At 40.0% G+C, this 17837-nt stretch overlaps 1 protein-coding gene across 2 annotated transcripts in view; it reads right to left on the bottom strand.

The window, feature by feature from the left end:
• Nucleotides 1-457: 457 nt before the first annotated feature.
• Nucleotides 458-17837, bottom strand: part of GNRHR (gonadotropin releasing hormone receptor) — a 28877-nt gene continuing 11497 nt past the window's right edge. The window contains exons 2-3 of one of the 2 annotated variants that reach the window (XM_075544943.1): nt 10441-10660; nt 458-702 (exon numbers count right to left, since the gene is read on the bottom strand). In XM_075544943.1, the coding sequence (XP_075401058.1) occupies nt 458-702; nt 10441-10660 (465 nt within the window). The remainder of the gene's footprint in view (nt 703-10440; nt 10661-17837) is intronic. The other variant, XM_075544944.1, reaches the window with a different exon arrangement.

The raw sequence follows: 17837 nt of genomic DNA, 5'->3' as shown, positions 1-17837 counted from the left end.
TATATTATTCTAACATAAAATTTTAATCACTCCCAAGCCCTTTAGAATAAATTCTCAAAGGTTTGCAAATGATGGGCGCTCAGCTTTATATTCTGATATATCTTTAACGTGGACTATGGCTATGCTAACTATTTAATCATTGTAGTTTATAGTATACACTATATAGTTTACAGTGTAATATAGTACAAGGAAAAAGTGAACACCCAAAGTAATGAATTTAAGAACTCGGAAATTAATTCAGAAGTTTGTTAATTAAAATAAACATTTCAGTCTATTTCCCAAAGGTTTTGTTTTTACTTATAATTGAGGATTTGATACTATGGTTTCTGAAAAATCAGGATGACAAATTACCCTAAAATCCTGCTTTGTTTGCATGTGAACATGCTATATGTACCCTTTGAGTTTATCATGCTCAGTTGGGGAAATTTATTACCTTGCTCTTTCCATAATCTACCAATTACAGAGAGAAATATCCATATATAAGTGGATCAAAACAGGGATTTAAAAAAGCAAAAAGAAAGAAGAAGTGATTTACTGGCTCAGAAACCTTGTTTAGCATGTCAGGATCAAACCAGTACCAAATTCCTAGGACATAGTAGGGCGTCCAGCAGATAGTAAACGAAGTGGCAAATACAACCGTCATCTTTAGGGTCCTCAGCCTGGCTTTTGGTATATTGTTCTTGGATTGATTTAGCTGTAGTTCTGGTCAAAAGAGAAAATAATAGGTTTGAATGACTAGTTTTCTCATAAAATCAAAATAGACAAAAAGGAAGACAAAATCACTAATTCAATCTAATGAATAAAATGCAAACAAATTTACATTCTTCTAATAATGATAATTTATTTTAAATGCCTGCTTTTGTCCCAAAATTTCCACCCTGCCATTGAATGTATAGAAAACATTAAAGATGATAAACTCACTATCATCCTGTCAATTCTGGCTTGCAGTGACAAGGATAGAGCTGCCTCTGTGACTTTCTGAGACTGTAACTGTTTATGACAGCCCTTTCTGTCAAGGAGCTGCTGGTGGTTTTGAACTGCTGACCTTGAGGATTGCAGCCCAACTCGTAGTGCTCTTAAAAATGTTCATCAATCTGTATTTGAAATATACCAAGCCAAACCATTTGCGGTTGGGTTGATTCTGATTCTTAGTTACACTATAGTGGCAGAGTAGTAACTACCCTGTATGGTTTTCATGGCTGTAACCTTTACAGAAGAAGACTGCTACATCATTCTCCGTGCACCTGGTAAATGTCAACACTAGCCTTTGAAATATAAGAGTACTCACATTTTGAAATACAAATTGCAAATAATAAGCTAAAATTGAGTTGAGTTTAATCCAGAGTTTGCAAATAATTATGTATTATATATCTTTCCAATCAGTATAATAAAAATCATACCTAGATGAAAGAATGTTGCCCTAAATTCTTTCTAGTTGGTCCAGAACTATTTAGTTTTGTCCACATCTGTCTTGTTGTGAAGTACTGTGGAGAAGTGACATTACTTATTACCACTCTTCTATCTATTGTAGTGCTAAACTTCAACAAATGATCAGGTGGGACTATGCAAATGGGATGTGTGACACTCTAATAGAGCAACTTGATCAGTTTGCCATTCTGCTGGACATAAAGTGAGCCAATTTAGAATCAGGACGGGAGTAGCAAGAATGAAAAAATTGAGAAGTGAAGCATGATCTTTATAACATGTAAAGGCAGCAGAGGAGTAATAGGGTGACCATGAGACAAAGCAGGGGAGCAACATAGAGGTTGGGAGGCACAGTGGCAGTCTTTTCCACCCTCAGAATGAGTACAAGTGAGTGTCATTTGGCAGGATGTTGGCTTGCAAAGCAGATGATCTCGGGTACTTATTAGCTCTAATGGAGCTTTCTAACAATTGGCCGAGCAGAGAAGGGCTAAGGGACAGTGTGACTGAGAGGTCAAGGACCAGCGAGAGCCATGCCTACCAAGATGGCAGAGAAGTACTATAGACAGACAAAAAAAGCTGTATCCTTACAATTCTGTAACCTTTTAGCTTCCCTAATAAACTGTCAATTGTGGATATCATCTGGAAGTTCTATGGAGTCATTGCAACGGATCTTGGAACCCAGCAGAAGAGTGTTGTGTTACGGATGATAGTGTCAGAATAAGGTAAAAAGGTTGGAGAGCAGAGACCTGTCTGATGTCTGCCTCATAGGAATCATCTTTCAGCAGATGTGGCTTCCATGCCATTTCCTCAGGTGCCCTCAAATTAGTTCCAATCCTAGTGATTCCTAAGATAGAAAAATCTGTCTTGGAAGAAGTACAGCCAGAGTGCTCCTTAGTACCTCCTTAGGCAAGATGGGGAGACTTCATCTTACATACTTTGTACATGTCAGGAGAGACCAGTCTGTGGAGAAGGACATCATGCTTGGTAAAGAGGAGGGGCAGTGAAGAAGAGGAAGGTCCTTGACGAGATGGATGGACACAGTGCCTGCATCAACGGGCTCAAGCATAGGAACGGTTGTGAGGGTGGCGCAGGGCCAGGCGGGGTTTCCTTCTGTTGTGCGCAGGGCTGCTGCCAAAGGTCAGATCTGACTCAATCGCACCTATAGCAACAGCAGCAGCAGCACTTACCCTATGTACAACACAAGGAAGGGAAACAAGAGGGGGCACGTCCAGGTCTTGTGGCCCTCAGACTTGTTTTATTTAAGCCTATTATTGTTAGCTATCTCCTTGAGGATCCTTCTCATCTCACTCCCCCTCATCAAGCACGATACCCTTATCAAGGCATGGTCCCTACTGATAACATGTCCAAAGGATATGAGATGAAATCATTCCATCCTTGCTTCCAAGCACCATTCTTGTTGTACTTCTTCCACTATAGATTTATTCACATCAATACATCACTTAAAGTTCAGAGGTTACACCTGTTTGTGAAGAAATTTCTTGTGTTTTAATTGAATTGTTGAATTTAGTACTCAGTTTGCTTATGAAAAGTGTATGACTTGGGCCCTAATGGTAAAATGCTGCAGTACAGGAGTACTCAACATTTATTCTTCTATTTCATAATCCAGAACTGCTATTTTAAAATTATAAGTTTATTTTTTGTCATACAGGTAAAGCTGTTAAAAAAAGACCACAATCGACTCTGGATAACATTGAGAAGACTGGGAATTCCAGAACACTTCATTGTTCTCAGAGGAACATGCACATGGATCAAGAGGCAGTCATGTGAACAGAACAGGGAATAACGCATTGTTCAAAATCAGGAAAGGTGTGTGACAGGGTTGGGATCTTCTCACCATACTGGTTCAATCTGTATGTTGAGCACATAGAGAAGCTGATTTATATGAGGGAAATTGTGGCATGAAGATTGGAGGAAGGTTTTTTACTTTTAGTCGTTTTATTGGGGGCTCTTACAGCCTCTTATAACAAGCCATACATCACTTGTATCAACAATATTTGTACATATGTTGCCATCATCATTTTTTAAACATTTACTTTCTATTTGAACCCTTGGTATTAGCTCCTCTTTACCCCAACTTCCCCCTCCCACCCTCATGACCCCATGATAAATTACAAAGTATTATTGTTTTCATATCTTAGACTGACCTCTGTCTCCCTTCACCCACATTTCTGTTGTTCATTCCCTTGGTCAGGGGTGGGGTTGGGGGTGGGAAGGGGGAGGGGCAGGGGCAGGATTATGTCAGTTCCCCCTTCCTCCCCTTCTCCTCCCCCCTTTCCCCTATCCTCCTGGTATCACTTTTCCCATTTCTGAACCTGAGGGGTTTATCTGACCTGGATTCCATGTGTCATGAGTTCTTATCTGTACCAGTGTACATGATCCAGTCTAGCCAGAACTGAAAGGCAGGACTGGGGTCATGATGGTAGAGGGTAAGGAAGTCTCAAAGAACCACAGGAATATTGTGTTTTTTATCAGTGCTATACCGCGTCCTGGTTGACCCATTCCTTCCTTGTGACCCTGCTGTGAGAGGATGTCCTATTGTCTACAGAGGGTTTTTGGGTCTCTGTTCTGACCCCTCTCATTCTCAACAATGTTGTTTTGGGTTTTCCAGTGCCTGTTACCTCATGATCACCCAGGCTGATGCACTTCTTTCATGTGAGCTTGTTGTTTCCCTGCTAGATGGCCATTTGTTTAGCTTCAAGCCTTTAAGACCCCAAATGCTAAATCTTTTGATAGCCGGGCACCATCAGCTTTCTGGGCACCATCAGCCGGGCACCATCAGCATCACCACATTTGCTTGTTCGCCCATTTTGTCTTGAGCGATCATCCTGGGAGGTTGAGCATCACAGAATACCAGGTTGTTAGAACAGAGTGTTCTTGTGTTGAAGGAGGGCTTGAACAGAGGCCCAAAGTCCATCCACTTTTGGAGGAAGGCTTAAAAACCTGTGACATGCATACGGCACACACCTGCTCGCTGAATGTGAGGAGATCCTGAAACACTTTCCGATGACCATCAAGGATTGTTACCTTCAGTATGGATTACAAATCAATGTCAAGAAGACCAGAATCTTCACAACTGAAACAATAGGTACTGTCATGATAAATGGAGAAGAGTTGAAATTGTCAAGGATTTTGTCCTGCTTGGATCCATAATCAATGCTCAGGGAGGAACCACTCAGAGATTACAAAATACATTTCACTGAGTAAATCTGCTGCGCAAGACCTCTTTAAAGTGTTGAAAAGCAAGGATGCTGCTTTGAGGACCTGGTGTGGCTGATCCTAGCCACAGTGCTTTCAACGGTCTCATATGTATGTGACAGTTGAGCATTGAATAAAGAAGATGGCGTAAGAATTGATGCATTTGTGTTGTGGTTAATGAGAATAATATTGAAGGTACCATGCATTTCTAAAAGGACGAACAAATCTGTCTTGGATGAAGTATGGCCAGAGTGATCCTTAGAGGCAGAGATGGCAAGACTTCCTCTTACATATTTTAGACATACTGTCAGAAGGGAGCAGTTCTTGGAGAAGGACATCATGCTTGATAAAGTGGAGATGACAGGGACAGAACAGGGGCTCTGTCCTGCTTTCCAAGACAATGAGCAATGGACACTGTGAAACGAGCTATGAACAGAGGACTCTGTGCAAACTGACTTGGCAACCACCTTAACCTTGAAGTCAAGACCTAGTGAAAATCCTGATCCAGGACTCTACTCAGAGATAATTCTGAAACATTCTGAGAAATGCTGACCAGCAGCCCAGAAAAAACTGAAACAAAAGATGTAGATGACCTAAAAATAAACAGAACAACTGATTAGAAAGTTACTTCACCCTCTGCCGAGCAGCAACACCTGCCCGTTGGAAAATACCGTATGAAAACCAGAAGCATTCCCCTAGACAATGTCCCCAGCTCACCTCTCAAGGAGGCACCCACTTCACGTCTGGACAGCATCTTAGCTGTGCTTATATATTCTAACAAGAGAGAGGGTCCTGCTTCATTCCTTTTGAAATGACTCTATGCTTTAGTAAAACTGTGGCTTAACTCTTTGCTGCACTGTGCGTGCGCATGAGTTCAGCTTACCCTCGAAACCTAACAAACACCCATGTTTGCAATTGCTAGTTCCCCCGTGAGCAATAACTCCGGTGCTGAGCTTCACAGAGGAGCAGCGAAAAAGAAGGCCCGCACCGAGATGGACTGACAGAGTGGCTGCAACAGTGGGTTCAAGCGGGGGAACAATTGAGAGGATAGTTCCGGGCCATGCAGTGTTTAATTATGTTCTATGCAGGGTCAATATAGGTCAGAACTGACTCGATGGCACCAAACAATAACGTTAAAAACAGTCTTTTTGCACCTTCTTATTCATTGAACACTAAACAGTGGAAACACAAAGGAAAACATTTGCAATTTTACACAAATGACTTTTAATCATAAAATTAGTTTTCACTAAAATATTAAAATAGGTAATTTATTTAACACAGATTGTCTGGATTTTTGTTAGACAAACTTATTAGTATTTGCTAAGGGCCTTGTTATGCAGCTTGTTCTTTTTACATGCGATTTTACCTATTTCTCAATATCTGTGCACCTAAGTGGAAACCCTCATGAGATTTCAAGTTGGGAGATTAACTACAAGGTCAGTGGTTCAAAACCACCACCAGCCACTCCTCATGATGAGGTTTTCTGCTCTCATCAACATTTCAAGTCTTAGAAATGAACAGTTGTATTTCTACTCTGCCCTATAGGTTCATTATGAACTGCAATAGACTCGAAGGCAGTGCATTTGGTTTGGCTTGGTGCACTTAAGTAATATTTAAGCAATTATTAACAGGAGAAGGAGCCCTGGTAGTGTAGTGGGCTATGAGTTGTACTGCCAAATTCAAGGCCAGCAGTTTGAACCTACCAGCTGGGAGAAAGAGTAGAATTTCTTCAGCCTTGGAAACCCAAAGAGGTAGTTCTGCTAGGTAGCTGATAGGATTGCTAGAGCCCAAATTGTCAGGATGTAAGAGAGTTTAAAATTTATATTAAAAAGCATCTTAACACAGTAAAATATAAAAAGCTATTTTTAATTTAATAAATCATTTTATGCGGGCTCATACAACTCTTATCACAATCCATACATACATCAATTCAGTAAAGCACCCTTATACATTCGTTGCCCTTGTCATTCTCAAAATTCGCTCTCCACTTGGGTTCCTAGAATTAGCTCGTTTTTCTTTTTTTCCATCCCCCTCCCTACCTTCTCCCCACTCCCCCATGAACGCTTAATAGTTTATAAATTATTATTTTATCTTATCTTACACTTCCCAGCGTCACCCCTCACCCACCTTCCCGTTGTCCATCCCCCAAAGAGGAGGTTACACGTAGATCCCTGAGATCAGTTCTCCCCTTCTACACCCTCTTCCCTCCCGGTGTCACCACTCTCACCACTGGTCCTGAGGGGTTCTCCGTCCTAGATTCCCTGTGTTTCCAGATCCCTACTGCACCGCTGTGCATCCTCTGGTCCAACCAGGTTCGCAAGGCAGAACTGGGATCATGATAATTGGAAGGGAGGAAGCGTTCAAAAACTAGAGGAAGGTTTTGAGTTTCATTGTTGCTACACTGAACCCCGAGTGACTCATCTCCTTCCCACTACCCCTCTGCAAGGGATGTCCAGCTGTCTACAGATGGGCATTGGGTCCCCATCACGCACTCCCCTCATTCACGGTGATGTGATTCCCCCCCCCCCCTGCTTTTCCTTTGTTGTTGGAAACCCGGTCCCCTCAGCCCTTCATGATCACACATGTTGGTGTGCTGCTTCCATGTGGGCTTTGTTGCTTCTGGGCTAGATGGCCGCTTGTTTACTTTCAAGCTTTAAAAAGGTTTTTTTTTAACGTGGTGGGGAGCTTCTTGTACTCTTTTGAAATATCATCACATTTAGTTTACTATTGTCTATCCAGGAGTCTCTGTGTGACACAAAAGGTTAAGCATCCGACCACTAACCTGAATGCGTGAATGTTTGAACCCACCAAGCAGAGACTTGGAAGAAAGGTTGGCAGTATGCTTTCAAAAGTGACAATCTTGTTTGTTTTATTTTGATATCTGATATCTGAACCCATCGACACCTCATGACCACACAGGCTGGTATGCTTCTTCCATGTGGGCTTTGTTGCTTCCCTGCTAGATGGCCCCTTGTTTATCTTTAAGCCTTTAAGACCCCAGACACTATATCTTCTTCACCACATTTGCTTATGCACCCATTTTGTCTTCAGCGATCGTGTTAGGGAAGGTGAACATCACAGGGTGCTGTGTTAGTAGAACAATTGTTCTTGTGTTGAGGGAGGACTTGAGTGGAGGCCCATTGTCCATCTGCTACTGTCATACTTTATAAATAAATATATGTACATAACTCTATTCCCCTATCTTTGTATGTAACTGTATTTATATACATACACACCTGTATTTAGACCTCTATAAATGTCCTTTGTGTTTGACACCATGGATATATGTATGGATTTTGATAAGAGCTGTAAGAGCCCCTAATAAAATTTAATTAAAAAGTCACAATCTTGAAAGCCCTGTGGAGTGCAGTTCTACTCTGCAACACACGGGGTCAGAACTGACTCACGGTTTACATCGTGATGGTTTTGCTTTGTTTAACATCCCTGAGAGCAGAATCGTCAGCTAGACTTGTTTTATTCTCCATGGTATCTTCATGAGTGGTCAGTATACACACACACACACACACACACACACACACACACGCACGCAGAATAAGTAAAGGATTGGATAAATGTATTTAGTAATGTATTTAACTATTGCTTTTGGCTTGTGCTTTTTGTTTTGTTTTTAATGCTTCTGCAATGCTCATATGTTTTAACTTCTGTTTGGGATTTCTCTCTATTTACTTTTTATCTTAGCCCCCAGTAGACAAGAATTTCTCTAGGACATGATTTTCAAAGTTAGTTGCTTTTTCAGTATACTTTATTGGGAATATCAAATACAGTTTTGTGCTGACAGGGTAAAAACTTCCCAAGGACCTATTATAGAGCATCATCATAATTATCTCCTTCTGAAACAGAGGAAAGAGCTAGGATGCAAAAGACATTTATAGAGGTATAAATATAGGCATGCACATATGAAAAAATATTAATATATAACAATAAGGATATTGATCTATATACATATATGGATGTGTTAAGTAACAAGGTAGCACATGGACATTGAGCCTCTACTCAAGTCCTCCCTCAATGCAAGAACACTTTGTTCTAATAACCTGGCATTCTGTGATGCTCACCTTCCCCGCACGATTGCTGAAGACAAAATGGGTGCATAAGCCAATGTGGTGAAGAATGCTGATGGTGTTCAGCTATTAGAAGATATAGTGTCGGGGGTAGTAAAGGTTTGAAGTTAAAAAAGCGACCATATAGCAGGGAAGCAACCATATAGCAGGAAAGCAACAAAGCCCACATGGAGGAAGCACACCAGACAGTGTGATCACGAGGTGTGGACAGGATCAGAAGCATCAGAAGACCCAAAACAAACAATCATACTGATGCGAACGAGGGGAGCCAGAGTGGAGACCCAGTGCCCATCTGTAGATCACTGGACATCCCCTCACAGAATGGTCACAAGGAAGGGGTGCAGTGTAGCAACTACAAAAAAACACAACATTCCTGTAGTTCTTTAATGCTCTGCACCCCACCCCCATGACCCCAGTTATATCTTAACAATCTGGCTATGCTGGAGTACGTACACTGGTACAGATAAGAGTTCTTGACACATGGAGTCCAGGTCAGATAAAGCTTCAGAAACAATAATGGGAATTGCGGGATCATGAGGGTTGAGGGAAGGTGGGGGAAGAAAGGGGAAAATGTTCACAACGATCAACATATAAACAAACAATAGAAATGTGGGTGAAGAACTACAGTGGACAGGGTAATATATGAAAATGATAATTTATAATTTATTAATGGTTCATGAGGATGTAAGGGTTGGTGAGGGAGGGGGAAAAAGAGGAGCTGATACCAAGGGCTCACATAGAAAGAAAATGTTTTGAAAATGATGATGGCAACATTTATACCACTGTGCTTGATACAATTGATGTATGGATTGTTATAAGAGCTTTAAGAGTCCCCAATAACATAATTTATATAAATAAACAATTGTCTGGTGAGTGAGAACGCTATAGTAATTAAGATGGTTTCCCTGTCAAATTGTCACAAGTGTAACAGGCACTAGGACAGTGGTTTTTGAAAGTCATATCAATGTAGCCAAGCTTCCTCCCTAAAGACAGGAATTTTAATTTTTGGAAACACAGTTACTGAATGAAAAGAGGCAAAAAATACATCTGTGAAGTTTTGGGTAACTAGCCTGTTACCCGCTTACACAGATTTCAAGCAATCATTTCACACACACAGATATATGCATACTTCATAGTTTGAGGCTATAGGAGATTGGACTCTACAGGCACTTGTCAGGCTGTGCGTGTTACTTTCTAGGAATCAGTTGCTAATAATAGGGTGGGTGGTGCAAGCGGTCAGTGCACGAAGCTGCTAACGTAAAAGTTAGTGTTTGTAATTTACCCGGGGGCACTTCAGGAAAAAGTCCTGGCAATCTACTTTCAAAATACCATCTACTGATAACTCTAGGGTAGACAGTTGTAATAGACACACTTGGGGTCACCGTAAGTCCAAAGTGACTCCATATTAACTGCTTTTTAATTTTAAATGGTTCAATAGGAATCATTTGCGAATGTGTATCCTGATTAAATGGGTTAATTGTTCCTCCATATTTAATTATGTGGTGTAAATTGAAAACAATAGATTAGATATTTCCTCATTTATATACATTAATGGAGATGAAAGTACACACCTTTTAGGGTGGTCGTGAATATTAAATGGGTTAATATATGTGAATTGCTTAAAACAGTATTTGGTATATAGTTAAGGGCCACTTAACTTTAAATATTACTATTTAAGAACTGTTACACATTAAGAGTAAATCTAATAAATACGTACTGTGGGGATCCTGATGAAGTACCCGTGTCAAGGTAAAGATGATTTTTCCATTGCAGATCAACATGATGAAAAGAGGGATGATGAAGAGGCAGCTGAAGGTAAAAAAGTTGTAAAATGCTTGATGCCACCATTGTGGAAAACTGCAGTGAGTTGCACATTGAGAGAAAACATCAGTCTGTCCAGAACTGTCTGCTACATGGATCATCCTGAAGATGTATAACTGTATGACAAAATTAAAAAATTATATTAATTTCTTCAAATAATATTTGCATCTTTAGAATTTTTCTGTCTCTCGTTGGCATACCCTTCCAACACTGTGATGCCCAAAGCAATTGTTTAGCTCCGTGGATCATCCTTTTGACATGCTAGAAAAAGTTATAACTAGATATTCACTTAAAATATGGGTAAGTGTGAATGTGAATCTACAGGATTTTGGAACTTGAGGATTTTATTTCCAATTTACATAATAACAGATAAGGATCAAAATCCACATTTGTCTGCCAATTTGTCATAGTGCGGTGGCTAGTGTGAGGCTGGAAAATATGTCACTGGCATTTCGAAAAGCGACAAGGTCACTCAGAGTGAAAAGGTTTCAGCAGTGCTTCTAGACGAAGAACAGACTCTGAAGAATGGACAGGCTGTTCCCTTCTGAGGAGTTAGCCATGGAAAACCTTATAGACAAAATCAAGACATGGTCAGCTAGTGAACACACAATGAATAGAAGCAGCACATAGATGAGATGTGTCAGAAGGTGAGCCCCTCAGAGCAGAAGACTTTCAAAACATGATTGAGGAAGAGCTGCTTTCTCAAAGTGGAATTGAGTAAAGACATGGATGGAATTAACCCTTGTGGCGTGTGGTAGTTACAAAATCTCTTGTTAACTTGTGAAGGGGTGGAGTCTAGCCTGTTGATCAGCTGGATGACCTCATTTGGAGGTTCAAAGAAGAGAAATAGCTCACTTTAGACCAGACACACACTCTCCTTTGTCTCCTCATGAGATATTCCTGTTGACAAGCCACATGGAGCTATGCTGATAGAGTCCTGGAATTGGAGGAATCACGTGGAGACCCATGCCAGCATTGAGATGCTTCCACCACCACTGGATCCACAAGACTTTCCACCCACTGGCCTCTGATCTTCCTGCATTCAGCATTATTGCATGGCTGTGTGTGTCTAAAGAGGAATTTATGGACTAGTATTGACATATGGGGCAATATCAGACTTATGAACTTGATCTGGACTGGACTGTGATGTTTTGCTAATGTACAATTGCTCTTTAATATAAAATTCTCTTTTACACATATCGGTGTTTATGGATTTGTTTCTTCAGTCAACCCAGAATAATACAGATGTTAATTGATTGATAGGTGACCACTAAAAATGAGAAAAAATAGATGCAAATGCCAATTAATAATTTGAACTTGGAACATACAAAGTATGCATCTAAGAAAATTAGAAGTTGTCAAAACTGAAATGCAAAACATAAAGAGAAATATCATAGACTCCAGTGACCTGAAATGGACTAGTATTGGCTATTTTGCTCAGAAAATTATGGGGTTTACTTTGCTAGAGATGGCAGATTAAAGGGGATTCCTGTTGAATTCATCATTAAAAAAGACATTTCAAGATCTGTCTTGAAGTACAATGCTATGGTAGAATAATATCTATTTTCATACAAAGAAATCTACTCAATACAATGATTCAAATTGTGCACCAATCACTAAGACTGGTAATGAAGAAGTTAAAGACTTCACCAGTGTCTTCAGTCTGAACTTGATCAAACATGCAATTAAGATACCATCATAATTATTGGCAATTGGAATGCAACAATGGGAAACAAAGAGGGAGGACTACTTGGTGATAAATATGGTCTTTATGAAAGGAATCAAAGTTGGAAATTACATGATAAAATTTTGCAATACCTTTACATATAGCAAATACCTTCTTTCAACAACAACAAAAAAGGCAATTATATGCTTGGACTTTTTCAGATGGAATACACAGAAGTCAAATTGACTGCGGGAGGAGATGATGGAGGAGGTTAACATTAGCAGCTAAAAACATGTCAGAGCACAATCGTTGAAGACAATGGATGCACAAGCAAATGTGATGAAGAAAGCTGATGGTGCTGGCTATCAAAAGATATAGCATCTGGGGTCTTAAAGGCCTGAAGATAAACAAGCAACCATCTAGCTGAGAAGCAACAAAACCCACAGGGAAGAAGCACACCAGCCTGTGAGATCACGAGATCTTGAAGGGATCAGGTATCAGGCATCAAAGACAAAAAAAAATCATAGCATTGTGAATGAGGGGGAGTGTAAAGTGGGGACCAAGGGCCCATCTGTGGGTAATTGGACATCCCCTTGCAGAAGGGTTACGGGGAAGAGACGAGCAAGTCAGGGTGCAGTGTAGCAAGAATGAAACATACAATTTTCCTCTAGTTCTTGAATGCTTCACACCCCCCCCCCCGCACCATCATGATCCCAATTCTACCTTACAAATCTGGCTGGACTGGAAGATGTACACTGGTACAGATAGGAACTGGAAACACAGGAAATCCAGGGAAGATGAACCCCTCAGGACTAGTGGTGAGAGTGGCAATACCGGGAGAATGGAGGCAAAGTGAAGGAGAAAGGGGGAACAGATTACAATGATCTACATATAACCTCTTCCCTGGGGGATGGACATCAGAGGAATGGGTGAAGGGAGACATTGGACGATGTAAGATATGACAAAATAATAATAATTTATAAATTATCAAGGGTTCATGGGGGTGGTGGGAGGGGTGTGGGAGGGGAAAATTGAGCTGATACCAAGGGCTCAAGTAGAAAGGAAATGTTTTGAGAATGATGAGGGAAATGTACAAAAGTGCTTGACACAGTGGATGGATGTATGGATTGTAATAAGAGTTACAAGCCCCCAATAAAATGACTTTTAAAAACCAACCAACCAATCAACCAACCCAAACAGGTCAGAGGCTGACTATGGAACAATCAATTGTTCATATGTAAATTCAGTTTGAAGTGAAGAAAATTAAAACAGGTCCACAAAGTCAAAATACGAAGAATCTATCTTGCTTGAATTTAGAGTGCATCTCAAGAACAGAATCTACAAATCGAACACTATGAACAAAAGACCTGATGAGCTGTGGGAGGATGTCAAGGACATCATCCAAATAAAGGCAAAGGTCATTAATCAGGAAAGAAAGAAAAGATCAAAGTGATGTCATAAGAGATTCTTAAATTTGGTCTTAATCATAGAGTAGCTAAGGCAACTGGAAGACGTTATGATATAAAAAGCTGAGTAGAAAATTTCAGAGGAAAGTTCAAGAAAACAAAAGTATTATAATGAACAAAGACCTACAGTTAGAAAACCAAAAAGGAAGAACATATTCAGCATAATTGAATCGGAAAGAACTCAGGAAAAATTAAACCTCTAGTTGTAATCTCCAAAGATTCTATGGGTCAAAGAATGAACGTTGCAGAAAGCATCAAAGGAAGATGGAAAGAATACACAGAATCACTGTGCCAACAATAACTAGTCAGCATTCAACCATTTCATAGCTGGAGATCTTCAAACAATGAGTGCAATGCATTGACAAGGAGCTGCCAGAGGCTCAGGCCAGATTCAGAAGAGAATGCTGAAGAAGGGGTAGCACTGCTAATGTCAGATGGATGTTGACTGAAAGCAGAGACTATCAGAAAGATGTTTACTTGTGTTTTATTGGCTCCGTCAAGGGATTCAGCTATATGGATTATAAGAAATTATTTATAGCCTTAAAAAGAATAGGATTCCAAACATTTCATTGTGCTTATGGGGATCTTGTACATGGATCAAGACACAGTTGTGCAAACAGAACAAGGGAATAATGCATGGCTTAAAATCAGGAAAAATGTGCATCAGTGTTATATTCTCTTGCCATAATGATTCAATTTGTTGCTGAGTAAATCATCAGAGAGCTGAATTATATGAAGAGGAATATGGCATTAAGATCAGATTTATTAAAACCTGAGATTTGAAGATGATGCAACACTGCTTGCTGAAAGTAAGGAGAAGTACATTCTGCGTGGTACAGTAGATGGTCAGTGAAAAATAGAAAGGCCCTCAACAAGATTGATCAACATAGTCAACTGAAACAATGGGCTCAAACATAAGAACAATTGTGAGGATGTTACAGGATCAGGCAGTGTTTTGTTCTCTTTTACATAGGGTTGCTTATCAATGGCATCTAACAACCAGAAAGATCAAAATCTTATTTATAATTTTAATTTAAGATATATTTGTGCCAAGTAAACTCTTTGCAAGTGATTTTGTTGCTGCTTTATCCCTAGCACTGTGCAATGTGTTTGCGCACTTAAAATGTACCAAATAAAATACATATTTAAATTTATTTTGGAGACAGATAATTTCACTAAGATCTCCTTAGTTTTTAAACAAAATTGGGCAATAGCACCATGAGTCAGCCTTGACTCAAGGACAGTGGAAGCGATGCCCTAAGAGGATGATTGCTAATGTTCTCTAGCATGAAATGGCAATGATGTCTCTAAAGTTTAACCCAAAACATATAAAACCATAGATATCTGAGTGGATTTTGGGCTTGTCCTTAATTCTAGTCCCAATCTAAGAACAATTTGTTCTTATGACATGCTTGAAGCACACCCTCCTGAAGAGATTACTGAAGAAATGTGTGCTATAACAAACTAGTGAAGAGACTGGATGGTGCCTGGCTATCAGAAGAAACAGTGTTTGCGATCTTAAAGGCTTGTCTAAAACAAGCAGCCATCTCCACATAAAAGAAGCACAAGGATTGTAAATCAAATCCAAATCCAAAAGAGAGAATAGTATTAATCCTTTAATTGTGACCACCTGGTTTGCAGACAGCTATGGATGACAGTGGAAGCCCAAAATCCACTTGGAGGGTCCCAACTTGGTATAAGCCGCTGGTTAATCCCTCTGCCCATATCAAGGGATGTGAATAGCCTTTGCTCAGAGAGCCTTGTAAAGTTGATTATGGCAGACACAGCTCAGTTAAAATGTAGTATCATTTGATCTCTCTTTCAACCCTTTTAAAAGTTGTTTCCGTTTTTAAAAAGTGGAGGAGAAATGCATGTGGATTAAGCTTCTGGTTAATCCCCTCTGACCAGGAGTGTTTACATCAGAGCATAATGCAGAATGCATTGGAAAGTGGACTATTGTACATACAGTCAGGTTAAAATTTAACACATTACCACTTGATATCCCTTTTGACCCATTTTAAATGTGTTCTAGTGTTTAGTATTTTCTGCCATCTTGTTGATTAAGGTTTTTATCTGTTTTACTTTGTTATTGTTGTTAGTTTTTGTTGTTTCTTACAATGTTTTGTTTCTTTTTTTCATATAAAATCCAGATAGGTTAACTTATTGACACAGTAGTTGGATTGTTTTCTGTTCCTTGGGTATACGGCAGAGAGGCTTGGGCCATGTGAGTTAATAATGAAGAGGTAATAGAAGGAAGAAAATGTTCTATAACTGAGTGTGGTGGCAGTGATGCAACTCTTCTTGATGTGATTGAACCATTCGATTGTATGATGCAAATTATATGTCAATGATACCATTAAAAATTTGGACAAAAAGGCATTAGCAGATATTTCAAAAATATTTTAAAATTACCTGTAAAAATATGAAAAGATGTTCAGCCTCATTCATGAAAATATAAATTACAATGAAAGCTACACTGAGATGCCATTTTAATTTAAAACCACAACATTCTGTGTGAGATGCTGTGAAGAAACAGGTACTCTCATACAAATGCAAATTGGTACAATCCAGCAAAAAAATGGTGTGGTGGCTACATCTGATCTTCTCTGGTTACACAAGGGATGAAAGTCTAACTCCACACCAATACAGGGTCAACTGCCCCAAGACAGCCAGACATGCTTCTAGACTCCACCTTTTCATTCTCTTCTCACTTCAACTATTCCTCCCATGGTACTCTACTTCTCTGCTAGGCTTGATCGTCCATTGCAATGACCAGGCAGAACTCTTAGACAATACTAATGGCGAAGGGGGTTAATTAGGGATGATAACAGGTTACCACATGCCAGGATCATTAAGGAAGTCATAGGTCCCTAGCAGCATTGCTCATAAGCCAGCAGCCCGGTCTCCCTTACTGGTCCTAAGCCTCTCAGCCATGTGGTCCTTTGGTCTCTGCCTCTAAGGGCCAGGAAGCTCTTCTGTTTCTCTGCTCGAAGTCTCATGATCTTGGTGATGCAAATCTTGTACTCTGTCTCAATGAGGCATTGCTCTGACTTATGGTCTCCATATGGCAGTCTCTGTGCCTCTGGTCTTGCCCTCTACCATTTCAGGCTTCTCCATTGATGTTCTTCTTCCTTGGTGGTCCTGGAATTCTCTGTGTTCCTGCTTCTGAGGAACAAATTGAGGAGTTTGGGGGAGTGCAAAGTGGAGACCCAAAGCCCTCCATTCTTATAGCTCAAATTGACCAATCCCCTTTATTAGTGTTTCAAACACCCTATTTGCATAGTCCCACCTAAGCATTTGGTGGGAGGAACAGAGACATGAATATAGTCAAACTATGATACTCCAATCCAATAAACACAGAGAATAACATACTGGACAGGGTGTGCAAAGATTAGTAATCTTATACATTGCTGGTATGGTTGTAAACAAATACAACCATTGTTGAAAATGATATTGCAATACCTAAAACAACTGGGAATGGAAATAGCATATGACCCAGAAATATCTCTGCTGGATAAACCAAATACAAACAAATAATTATATGAATTCGGTATTATACAAATAAACACTAAGAAAAAGGCAGGCTTTTACTATAAGATCATGCTACCTTCTAATCCAGTCTCCAATCCAACAAGGTAGTGAGCTTTCCTAGAATCTATGAACCATATACCACCACCCCTCCCCCAGACATTTATTGCACAGCTTGAAAACCACATTGAGAGAGGAAGCCTCACCTTAGCTGGGGTTAGTTTTCTCAGGATGTGAGGAGAGAGAAAAGATCGATCAGTTTCCACCATACAACATTGTGCTGAGGTCACCTCAAATCCACAGACACACTTTCAATAGTGGTAAACAAATCTTACTGGAAACTCAAGTAAACACAGTAGTGGGGGACATGTCTGTCTCAGAGAAGGTAATTACGTTTCTGTTGGTGGGTAAACCAGGTGGAGCAACATGCTATTGAGGAAAAAATACTTAACAATATTTATAACAGATCCAAGGGGTGCATATGCCCAGGATTTTGTTTCTAATTGGACACTTTGGCCAGGCGAGACTAGTCCCTGGAGAAGGGTGTCATGTTGGAAGAATAGAGGGGTACAAAACAACAGGAAGGTCCTCCAGAGATGAATTGACACAGTGGCTGGGCCAGTGGGCTCAGGC

The sequence above is a fragment of the Tenrec ecaudatus genome, chromosome 3, assembly GCF_050624435.1.
Source record: "Tenrec ecaudatus isolate mTenEca1 chromosome 3, mTenEca1.hap1, whole genome shotgun sequence".
NCBI classification, from domain to species: Eukaryota; Metazoa; Chordata; class Mammalia; order Afrosoricida; family Tenrecidae; genus Tenrec; species Tenrec ecaudatus.
Note: the sequence above shows the minus strand (reverse complement) of the source record. Positions and strands in the feature narration are given on the sequence as shown.